Source organism: Carcharodon carcharias, chromosome 28 (genome assembly GCF_017639515.1).
Source record: "Carcharodon carcharias isolate sCarCar2 chromosome 28, sCarCar2.pri, whole genome shotgun sequence".
Classification (NCBI taxonomy): Eukaryota; Metazoa; Chordata; class Chondrichthyes; order Lamniformes; family Lamnidae; genus Carcharodon; species Carcharodon carcharias.
Genome location: NC_054494.1, coordinates 20,806,260 through 20,818,936, shown reverse-complemented (window position 1 = coordinate 20,818,936; position 12,677 = coordinate 20,806,260). Strand labels below are relative to the sequence as shown.

Sequence of the window (12,677 nt, the reverse complement as noted above, 5' to 3'; positions counted from 1 at the left end):
GCCAGGTTATTGAGTGTATTTAAGACCGAGATAGATAGGTTCCTGATTGGTAAGGGGATCAAAGGTTACGGGAAGAAGGCGGGAGAAGGGGGTTCAGAATCTTATCAGCCATGATTGAACGGTGGAGCAGACTCGATAGCCGAATGGCCTAATTTCTGCTCCTATGTCTTATGTCTTATGGACTCCTTCCTCCCCGCGCGGACTCCTTCCTCCTCGCGCAGACTCCCTCCTCCCTGTGCGCACTCCCTCCTCCCCGTGCGCACTCCCTCCTCCCCGCGCGCACTCCTTCCTCCCCGCGCGCACTCCTTCCTCCCCGCGTGGACTCCTTCCTCCCCGCGCGGACTCCCTCCTCCCCACACAGACATCTTCCTCCCCACGCGGACTCCTTCCTCCCCGCGCAGACTCCTTCCTCCCCGCGCAGACTCCTTCCTCCCCGCGCAGACTCCTTCCTCCCCGCGCGGAATCCTTCCTCCCCGCGCAGACTCCCTCCTCCCCGCGCGCACTCCCTCCTCCCCGCGCGCACTCCCTCCTCCCCGCGCGCACTCCCTCCTCCCCGCGCGCACTCCTTCCTCCCCGCGCGCACTCCTTCCTCCCCGCGCGGACTCCCTCCTCCCCACACGGACTCCTTCCTCCCCACGCGGACTCCTTCCTCCCCGCGCAGACTCCTTCCTCCCCGCGCAGACTCCTTCCTCCCCGCGCAGACTCCTTCCTCCCCGCGCGGAATCCTTCCTCCCCGCGCAGACTCCCTCCTCCCCCCGCATACTCCCTCCTCCCCGCGCGGACTCCTTCCTCCCCGCGCGGACTCCTTCCTCCCCGCGCGGTCTCCTTCCTCCCCGCACAGACTCTTTCCTCCACGCGCGGACTCTTTCCTCCCCGCGCGGACTCCTTCCTCCCCGCGCACTCCTTCCTCCCCACGCGGACTCCTTCCTCCCCGCGTGGACTCCTTCCTCCCCCCCGCGGACTCCTTCCTCCCTACGCAGACTCCTTCCTCCCTGCGCAGACTCCTTCCTCCCCGCGCGGACTCCTTCCTCCCCACGCAGATTCCTTCCTCCCCACGCGCACTCCTTCCTCCCCACGCGCACTCCTTCCTCCCCACGCAGACTCCTTCCTCCCCACGCAGACTCCTTCCTCCCCACGCAGACTCCTTCCTCCCCACGCAGACTCCTTCCTCCCCACGCAGACTCCTTCCTCCCCGCGCGGACTCCTTCCTCCCCGCGCGGACTCCTTCCTCCCCGCGCAGACTCCTTCCTCCCCACGCAGACTCCTTCCTCCCTATGCAAACTCCTTCCTCCCCACGCAGACTCCTTCCTCCCTACGCAGACTCCTTCCTCCCCCTGGACTCCATCCCCTCTGCGAGCTCCTTCAACCCCTCCGAATTCCTTCTCTTACACCTTCCTTCCCACTTACACCTGTCTCCAGTTGCTGTATTCTCCCCCGTTACACCCTCCTCCCCCACTACTCTCTCTCCCCGCCCCAACCTCACCCCACAACCACCATCGTTCCTTCCCTCCCAACCTCACCCCTCCAATACACCATCTTCTTCCAGTCAAACCTAGACCTTCCTCTCCCACTCACAGCCGGACCTTCCTCTCCACCCCCTTGAAGATCATCCGTAATAGCCCATGGCCCAAGCAGACTTTCTACAGTGACCTCTCACCTTCTGTGAGCTGCTTTGCGGCAGAGCCATGTCCATATAAATCCACCAAGCATGTGATGCATATGTTCCCCCAGGGTCTGGTTGCTGCAGGGCTCCAGAATCTTCTGCTCCTTGTTAAGTCCCAACTTCTGCACATCACACGTGTCAAGACATGTTCTGCACCGGCGTGTTTTCCCACCGACGTGGGCGGTAAATTTGACATGGGGGGATGATTCCAGCGAGCAGGGCTTATAATAATATGCAGATGTGTTAAATGACATTCCCAATGTCCGGCTGTGGGAAAGGCAATCCGCATTGACAGACGGAGCAGATGATCGCAAACTGGTTTCGCTACAGCGTAAAACCGATTTTTGGCCTTCCTGTCTATTGTCTGCTCACGTCCGTCATGACCCCTGATGCCAACAGGCGTGGAAAATTCTGCCCATTATCACTGGTGATGGATTGAATGTTACATATGATCTGAAATTCTAATTACTTTCATCGCCTAATCCAACTAGTTCATGTATTAAGCTAAAATAATGTGACAATATACCTCTAAAATTTAAATTGAAACTTGTGATTTCACATTGCTTTTCTTCTGTAAATCAAGAAGGGGAACTCTGATTCTTAACAACTATTGCAACCTCCCAAAAAAAAAAGTTTACAATGGTTTCACAATCAGTAATATTTATTGAAACTTATTTCTGTAAGAAAAGTGGGCAAATTTAAAAAATGCTCAAAGTGTAGAATTACTATGGAAAAATGTTCCTAATTTTTATCTGCAACTATAATGCTTGAACATAATATATAAAAGCTGGCAAATAAATTATTTAAAAAATCTGCAAATGATGGAAATACACAAGAGGCCACAGCATCTCTAAAGAGATGAGAGTGATTATGACATTTTGAATGTGAAACCCTTCATCAGGACTGATCATAAAAAGATAAACAAGTATCTTAGTAAGATTGGAAAAGCAGTGCCAAATATTCAAGAGCAAGCAGGGGAGAATGAATAGATAGGGCAATCAATGCAAGAGTCAATGGGGTGAAATTCAACTTTGGTGGGCGGCATAAAGAAGTGGTAGTGGATAGACTGCCCATCACACACCCCACCTCATTTTGTTTTCCCCTGTGGATAGGAAAATTGGATAGCGATCTGCTACTGATTGTTTTGTGCACCCGCCCCCATTTCTGATCACTTGCCATTGGGTGGAATTGACACAATGCCAATATCACTGCTGAACTTCATATGACTTGAGCAAAATATATATGTAAGGAGGACAATGGCAGATCAAATTTAATGATAAGTATAAATTATAAATATAAGTGTAAAGCACTGCACATTAGCAGAAAAAAAGTGGGTAACACAAATAGTTCATGAATGGCGTTAAAATAGCTAAGGGAGAAGTTGAAAGAGCTTTAGTAGACTTAATAGACTTCACACCCAACACATCCAATCAATGCAGCGCAGCAATCAACAAAGTTATCAGAATTTCAACTAAATAGCCAAAACAGCAGAAGTTGTGATCAACCATATAATGTTCCGGTCAGTTCAGTTTGACAAGAAGCAAGTGCAGGAGGCAGTGCCGAGAAGAGTCATAAGTCCAGTCTCTATTGTTAGGGGACTGAGTTACGAAGAAGCCTGAAAATATTTGGACCTTTCAGTCCTTCAGGAGGCATGTGAGAAAGTGATTTTATAGAGATATTTAAATAGTTAAAGGAATAGAAAAAGCTAACTAAATATTATTTTAAATTGACTTTCAAATGTAGGACAAGGGACGTAAAACTAGTTCAAACTAGTATAAAAGGTGAATTTTCTCACAGTGATTACTATAAAAAATGGAGTTTCATATAGGCTATGAAACCATTTAAGAAACAATCAGATACTGGAACGGGGAATTATTGGATTTTTCTGGACAAATGAATTAAGATGGATCAAATCATGTTCCCTATCTATAATTATCTTATGAATGAAAATTCATGATGGATTTGCATTCATTATTATACAGGATGAACTACATTATGGACACTTCTTTCTTCCATATGATTTGTTGAACTTTATAACGCCCCAGGATTACTTCTCTGCTTGACTGTCAAGATGACACATAACAGAACAAATATGAAACATGGCCCTGGAATTTCATTGACTCTCTTTGAAGAGGCTACTTTGGAGAGCATAGAGGTAAGAGGGGTAGATTAAGCTGTCAACATCAAGGCTATTCCTATCCTATTCTTATGACTTCACTTCCAACCATGCACACAGAAACATGGACAAGCACAAAACCATCACACACAATGGGTAGAATTTTCCGCTCAGCGCGTGGGTGCATGCCCGACATGCTCGAGCGTGACATAGCGCGCGATGACATCGGGCAAGCGCCCCGATGTTATTGCGCACTCACGCGATATTTTGGTTGGCGGGCACACGCGGCGAGAGTCGATAACGGGCCTGCCAACAGTTAAGAGGCCTACTAAGGCCATTAAAGTAGCAACTCATGGTGATTTTTCGCTGCCCGTCTAAGGGTACAGTTGGCGGGCAGGCGAATCGGCCAGGCGGCCTTCGCATTTTTGAGGAAACCTCATCCAAGGGCGGGGTGGACTTTCCGTGATTAGCTTTTTAAAAATTGAAAGGTTTTCATCATCCATACGTTGAGGTGTCTCATTCTGACGGGTGGACACTTTTTCCCGATTTTAAATTCTAGTTTTTATTGATTTTAAAGTTGCCAGCTCCATGAGGCAGCTCTCAGCTTTCAGGGAGCCTTCTTTCCGCGGTCCCCCCTGTGCCCGCACTGACTTCAGCGCTCGCCCTCCTCCCGCCCTCACAACGGTAACGGCCGGGCTGTGACTTGCAGCACGCCTTTCACGCTGGTTGCCTATCAATTGGCTAGCCAGCGTGAAATCACAGTCGGGGGGGGGGGCTGATCGCGGGTGCCAGTTCCTTCCCCCCCCCACCCCCCCACCCGGTTCCTGGGCCCGCCTACTCGAAAACTCTGCCTTACGTAATCACGCATTGAGGGTGTCTCTTCGAGCTCGCATTGTCTGTTTTATAGGCCCGGAAAAACAGATTACCTGTGCTGCAGGTGGGCCTGAGCAATCAAGCACACTGCAGTGTGCCTCATCATTTATACTGTCTGTCACAAATGCCGGCACAGCTACACCCATGTCAGAGAGGAACAGAAAGTTCCACAGTGAAAAGAGAAGAAGACCATGTGTAGGTGGCAGCAACAGAATAAGAACCAGCTGGCCGGAAGACCAGCTCATTTCCTTCCTCGTAGCAGTGATTAAAAATTATAACCTCACAGGTTCTTATTATAAATGCATAAGAGACATCTACTGAATGGACAGGATTGTTTTCCAGTAGTTATTTGAGTCTATCCAAAATATAAAGGAAGAACAATTGCCTTTATATATTGCCTTTTTATGTCTTTGAGATATTCCAAAGTGTGCTATAGCCAATGAGTTACTTTTGAGGTATGATCACTACTGTAATATTAACACTTGCGCAGTCAATCTGCACAAATCAAGCTCTCTGAAACAATGAGAGAAATGACCAGTTAATTTGCTTTCGTGCTGTTGGTTGATGGATGAATATCGGCTGGAAAACGGAGAGAACGCCCTGCTCTTCTTTCAAGTGTGACCAGAGAAACAAACATTCCTCTGAAGAGCAATAGGGTCAGTGCTAACAAAAAATACTGAATGGTTTTAGCTCAGCCTGCAAAAATGTTTAAACAGGTTTATTCTGAAGCTTGCAGTGCGTACAGAACTTTGACAACCAAGAAAACATGTTGGGGGAAAATTTGCTCACGTAGTGCCACTTTAGGTTGCACTACACAAACTTATATCTGTTTCCCAAGGGGCAGTAACACAGGATGCTAACTGCCTGGGTTTCCTCATTGATATCATTGAAGAACGTGGCATGGGCCAAGTTGAGAGTGGCTTGAAGCACTGCCTGCCCCAGGGAATTGATATAGTGGCTCGAAGCGGCACCAAGTGAACAGGTTTTTTGCTGAGTGTTTGTACTGATCACAGCTAAAGATGCAAACACTTGGAAGCGGATAACTTTCTCACGTTTTCAACATTTAAGTACTCACAGATCAGATCCAGCATAAGGCCAATGCAGGCTAAAACTCTGTCTATTTCCCCAACAATGTTACCTCAACCAGAAGAACCAAAATAAAACATTACAATATTTCTATATCCCATGCTCATTATTCTGAGGATTGATAATTTAGTAATGATAAATTGCGAATAAGATCATTTTTTTCTTTACTTGGAGCTGGATTGAAACTGCCAAAATATATTTAAGACCCTGACAGATAACTGTACATATGTGATCTGGGCTAGAAACAAACTTCAAATGAGAAAAGACAATTGTTCAAACTTTCTCTCCAATTATGTAGAATCTTAGAGGGTGAAGACAAAGATAGAATTAAAATGCTTATAGGCTACCTATTCTATTGACTATGAATTGGTGATGGGTAGCCTTAATCAATATGAACTGGAACAAATATTCTAAGTTACCTCTGCTTTTGATTGTTGTACCACATTTCTGCTTGGGGTTGATGCATGTTGGATGGTGCATAATCTAGAAAACAAAAAGAATAGCTTTGTGCAGAATGTGTACCACATTTTGCCTTAATTGTAACAATTTATGGCACACACACATAGGAAGATAATGCAACGCTAGTTTCCTACATAGTAAGCACTCCTGATTACCTGCAATGTAGGTTTTGCAATGTAGTTTTAGTATTGCACAGAGCATTGCACTTATAAAATTTTAGGAGGTAAGTGAATAAGCATGTGAAAAAAATGTATTATTGAGCCATTGCAGCAGTTTAAAAGATTCAAGTAAATTAGTCAGATATCACTTCTGGCTTTCAGATTAACCAGTGTGAGATCATTACTTCCGGCAGATTTAGACCCTGTTGATTAATATTCCAGGAAATCTTGTTCATTCGCATTTCATTTGTCAATGCAATAACAGAGGAATTAGCATCAAACACTAGGTCCTGCAAAGGTTAAATGTACAGCCAAGGACAAACTCAAAGGCAGAAAGGATGACTTAAAGCAACTTTCACAGCTGGAGTTGCAACATTTCCTTTATGTCAGTGCTAAGCTACACAATATTAAAAAATATGATGACGTTACTCTAATGTCTTCATTGGTAGGATGATGGGCTATATGAAAGATGGAATCCCACTATTAATTCCAATTTTAAAAATCACTAACATGTTTTAGACATCTATTTCTGTTTGAATAGAGCCTCTGCTGTGGACATCCCTGAAGAATTACTCTCGATGATGTACAGAATTATAACACTTAAATGTTAACATATGCTCTCCCAAAACCTCCAGAGAACTCCTATCATAATCCGGCGCTTCCAAGGAAAACATTTAAACTTCCATTAGTGTTCAGCTTATCTCCCCTAACGATCCATAGGCATCAATACATCTTCCAGCACCATTCACTTTATTTAAGTAGCAACTTACCAAGCTCCCTTTGACACAATTCCCATTCCATAAGCTCTAGGCCCAATAAGGACAACGGCAGCAATGTTCTCCTGTCTTAGATATTAACTGCAGTTTGTTGCAGGTTCAAAATCATGATGTTCCCTAACCTACACTGTCATGTAAACAATATTACCACTAGAACTGCAGCTAGGAGGGGGGCCATCATAACTTTTCTGGGTAACGAATGAGGTCAATAAATACAGTTTTACACAGATCCCCAGAACAAGAGAACACATTGACTGATTATTCAGAGGATCCAGAAGTTCCTTCTTCAACACAATATCACTGGCTCAAGGTTTAGTTTTGTAGCAGGCAACAGAGGTAGTTTTAAAAAAAATCCCCAGTTGCTGCGTTATCATAAAATGCTTCACTTACGTCTATAGTCAACATATCTGTTCCAATGCAAATAATACAAATCAGTTTACTCTATTTCAAGTGGCTGTGCAATCCAATAATTAATAAATGCAGGAAAGCCACTTACCTAAAAAGCTCTTGTCAACACCAATACTGTAATGTTCCATATCCTGTCAACACATAAGAAAAGTATTTATTCAAATATTAGACAAAATAAATGTAATATATTCAAATTTGTTTAGTGGCTCCACAAGCATTTACTTCAGGGTGCTGTTGTATATTATGGGGAAGAATTTGGTCAGGCTCATCTGCTAAGTGTTACACCATTTCTCCAGGATTTGTGTGGACCTTCAGCTGGAGTTACAGGGGCAGATCAGGAGGGCTCTCAATGAAATCAGTGGCATATTGATTACGCCTATGCTTCATAACTGAATAATACAAAGCTGATTGTCTCATTCTCATCAGGGAATGGCTATTTATGCCATCCGCTACATGGGCTAACTAATGACGTTTAATATTAGAGAATAGCTCCCTGAGAATATTGTTAAATGCTGTCTCCCTGATTTAGTATTATAAAATTATAATACTAAAACAGGGAGACAGCATTTTCTGCAGCAGCCAGGTGAACTTCGTAACAATTCTATGTGTGCAAATTTGTGCATATCTAATTGTTTCCAAGTTAGTATTTGTCTGCTTTTTGGCTAATAACTTGGTAAGTGACTGGGGAAGGCCAATACTGGGCAATGGCAGCAAAATGGCTTTGTGATGTTTATCGAGAAATAAGCTCCCTTTCAATAGCTGGAGGCCATATTTAATTATTCCTTCTGGATCCAATAGTCATGCTTGAGGTGGCTCTGCCCTTAAAGGCATGACTGTAAACTAGGTACTCTGGCACTGTGCATCACCTCCAAAAGCAGCTCTGTTCACATTGCACGTTTGCTGCTAACTTCAGGACATGCTGTCAGCAACAATTTGCAAATATAAACCAGGTATATGGGCGATTGGTAGGGACTCAGGATCCCACCACATCTTGGAATCTTAACACTTAGCAGCCTAATAGGCAATAAAAGCAGAAAATGCTGGGAATACACAGCAGATCAATCAGCATCTATAAAGAAAAAAGACAAGTTAACCTTTCAGGTGCATATAACAATAGTTCTAAGGGTACAAGCCTGAAATTTTAACTTGCCATCACAGGACAAAGCAGCCTGCTTACCTGGCAACGCATCCACAAACATTCACTCCCTCCACCACCGACGCACAGTAGGAGCAGTGTATACCACCTACAAGATGCATTGCAAGAATTCACCAAGGCTCCTTAGACAGCATCTTGCAAACCCACGACCACTACCATCTAGAAGGACAAGGGCAACAGACAGAAGGGAACGCCACCTGGGAGTTCCCCTCCAAGTCACTCACCATCCTGACTTGGAAATACATCGCCGTTCCTTCAGTGTCACCGGGTCAAAATCCTGGGACTCCCTCCCTAACAGCACTGTGGGTGTACCTACACCACATGGACTGCAGTGGTTCAAGAAGGCAGCTCACCACCATCTTCTCAAGGGCAACTAGGAATGGGCAATAAATGCTGGCCCAGCAAGCGAAGCCCACATTCCACGAATGAATTAAAAAAAATGTTTTTTTTGCTCACAAAGAATAGTTTTGATATATTGAACTGAAGCAGATCAGATTGAAAGAATAGGAAAACTATAGTGCAAAGAAGTTTTATCTTTGACAGGCTTATATTACAAAATGCTTAGATACTGGGAAGGGACTATAAAAATTGAAATGGCATGATAAATGCAAGGAGTCAGCTTGAGTAGTATATGGAGATAAATACTGAGATACATAAAGACTAATTCTGTGGCCCTGCACTCTCAGTTGGGAGCCAGGCCTACAGGGTGCAAGGATTCAGCTACAACATTGTACCCTATCTCTAACCTGCGCTCTTTCCATGTATGGCTTCTTTACTGGGAAGAAAGGATTATGGAATCGCCCCTATTATTTAGTTAGTCTCTTATAATGGGTATCACAGAATCACAGAGTTGTTATAGCAGAGAAGAAGACCATTCAGCCCATTGTGTATGCTCCGGCTCTCTGAATGAGCAACTCACCTAGTGTCATTCCCCCGCCTTCTCCCTGTAACCCTGCACATTCTTCCTTTTCAGAGAAGAGTCCAATTCCCTTTTGAATGCTTCAATTGAATTTGCCTCCACCACACTCTCAGGCAGTGCATTCCAACCCTAACCACTCGCTGTGTAAAAAAGTTTCTCCTCACATCACGTTTGCTTCTTTTACTAATTATTTTAAATCTGTGGCCTCTCATTCTTGATCCTTTCATGAGTGGAAACAGTTTCCCCCTATTTACTCTGTCCAGATGTCTCACGATTTTGAATACAAAAATCCATTAGCTGCTGTCGTATTTGAACACACGTCCCGAGAAATTTAACCTTGGTCCCTGGATGACTAACCCAGTGACATTACTACCTTGCTACCATCTCCCACTGAAATAAATAAATTGTGAGGTGGTTAACTACAATATATTAGGGTATAAATTCCAATCATTGAACTTCATGCTCAAATATTTAATATGTTTATATTACATTCATGTGTACATCACTTTTAATACACACATTATCTAATTTGCATAATGCCTAATGAAATTATTTGAAACTAGAATGTAGTCAAAGCAAATTAATCACTTGGGTGTGAAGTTTGCTGATCAGAACTTCTACCTTATGGCTTTTTACAATAAAATGAAGATGAAGGCAGCAGGCACTGACAAAGGCATTTAACTTCAAAAGGATCCTTGTCAGATTTATGCTCCAGAACCACTTTGGGTAGAAAGGATCCTAAAATATCCGAGGCTCCTGTCACTGTGAAATCCAACTGTAGTGTGGGCAGATTCCAGAACCCTGACAGGAGCAGATCACCAACTGTGTGCATGGAAAGTCACAAAAATCGAGTTTATTTTATGGTCACGAGACATTCTCCAACAGCTGTGCCTCCAACTGGGAAACTGCTGTGCTGCTGTGTGTGGGCAGGCTGAGCACTCAGCTTGATCATGCCCAGATGTATTGCTGGTAAATGCTGCAGGAAACAGCACTTTGTATTGCTATTCCACACCACTGCCTCTGGTGAGGTGAAGGAAGGCCACCTCTACAACAATAACATCAAGTTGCATTTATATAGCATCATTAATATAATGAAGTGTACCAAGATGCTTCACAGGAGCGTTATCAAACAAAATTTGACACCGAGATATTAGGAGAGGTGACCAAAAGTTTAGTCAATTAGGGTTTTAAGGAGCATCTTAAAGGAGGACAGAGCGGCAGAAAGGTAGAGAGGCTGAGAGAGGGAATTTCCGAGCTGAGGGCCTAGGCAGCTGAAGATACAGTTGCCAATGTTGGAGTGATGAAAATCATTTCAAGTGAGTCTTGGTACCTCTGGAGTCAGTAGCAATGCTTCATTTACATTTGACAATATTGCTGTCAAAATGAGGTCTGTCACCAATGGCATCAATGTAAAATAAATACGCTATAAAGTAAATAATGTTGTGTAAGTGTAGCAGGATAGAAACTGTTAATTGTCTCTGGTTTCTAGGTAACCATTTAACAACTGAATAACAATTAGGTAAGATGCTTGAAATCAAATGGAATTAGAACAATAACTGAAATGAAGCATCTGAGTTGCTTTCTTGGCTCAGTGTCTTGCTTCTGTATCAGAAAGTTGTGGATTCAAGTTCCACTCCAGAGGTGTAGTCTAGGCTGGTACTCAGGTGAAATGCTGGGGGAGTGCTGCATTGTCAGCGGCACTGCCTTTTGGATGAGATGGTAAACAGAGGTCGTGCCTGCCAGATCTTCTGGCATTACATGAAGAAGAGCAGGGGTGTTCTACCAAAGCTATTCCTCAATCAACCAATGCCCCAAAAACAAGCTCATTGGTCATTTGCCTCAACGCTGTTTGTGGAACTTGGATGTGAACAAAATTGGTCACCAAGTTTCCTTACACTGCAACAATGGATGGAATTTGACGTGCCTGCTGGCGCCGGGTGTGATCGGTGGCATGAACGGACAATATGGTGTGATTGGTTTTATGATGGCGGGAAACCATTTCGCAATAATCTGTTCAGCCTGCCGACAGCGGGTCTCCTTTCCTGCCATCAGATGTTGGAACCTCATTGTAATACATCGGCATATCATTATCAGGCCAGCCCAACAGAATTGTCCATCCATGTTGGCAGGAAAGCATGCCAATGTGTTTCACAATAGCGCATAAGCGGCGTGCACTTTGAGGGGAACCCTGAGGTGAATACACAATAGCTTGTTGTTCAGCACTCACCAGGGTCGCCTGTTGAACTTCAAACTTGAGGGGTGCTAAGGGGTTGGGGTTAAGAGCAGCCTTGCTGTTGAGGTGACTTGTGGTGGTGGTGGTGGTGGGGGGGCGGGTGTGTGTGCGAGGGTAGCCCTGCCGTTGAGGCAACTTGGGGATGGGGTGGGGGGGCAAGGCCCTGCCATTGAATATAGCGCACATGCATTCGGGGTGGGGAGTAGGGTGGGTGAGGGAAGTGACCACACATTAGGGAAATCTGTAGAAAGTGACCATTCCTCTGCGACTCAGACAGTTCAGGTGCAGTCACATTGATATGATAGGAGTCGGGTTTCTAGCTTATCTGCCCACTCAAGCAATGCAGAGGCATCATTGTGCCACCTACTGCTCCAAAGATTTTCACCCTCACCCCCGCCCCCCCAGCACAGACTGCAAAGTTGTGAGCATTTTAGCGGATGGCAGAATGGTTGGACGGCTGCACACTTTGTACAATCTCCTTGCTAATGCTGGCCATGGAGCAGTCACTACTCACAGACCCTTGCAATGTCAGCATCCCGGTTTGAACCAGTCTCCCCCTTGGTTCAAGCTAACAGTGCAGCCTTGCAGTGTGGGTTAGGAGAATGCCTGTGCCTGAGCTGAGAGCATAGCGTGCAGTCCAGTGGGCAAAGCTGCCTCCAATTGATCGGGTGGAATGGGGCTTCGGGCAGCCATGCAATGCACTGATCTCTGGCCATCCAAGTGGTGGCCAGCACTCTCCGGGAACCATTAAGGGGCCTTCACACTTAACCAGGACAGGTTCTTAGTACAGCCATGCTAACCCATGTGTCTCTCTCTTCCATCCTGCAGGG

The 12,677-nt window shown here is 45.1% G+C and overlaps 1 protein-coding gene across 1 annotated transcript in view; it reads right to left on the bottom strand.

Moving 5' to 3' along the window:
- Positions 1-12,677, bottom strand: part of spef1 (sperm flagellar 1) — a 45,062-nt gene that overhangs the window by 22,765 nt on the left and 9,620 nt on the right. Inside the window, exons 4-5 of the mRNA XM_041176446.1 lie at positions 7,628-7,670; positions 6,158-6,221 (exon numbers count right to left, since the gene is read on the bottom strand). Coding sequence (XP_041032380.1) covers positions 6,158-6,221; positions 7,628-7,670 — 107 coding nt within the window. The remainder of the gene's footprint in view (positions 1-6,157; positions 6,222-7,627; positions 7,671-12,677) is intronic.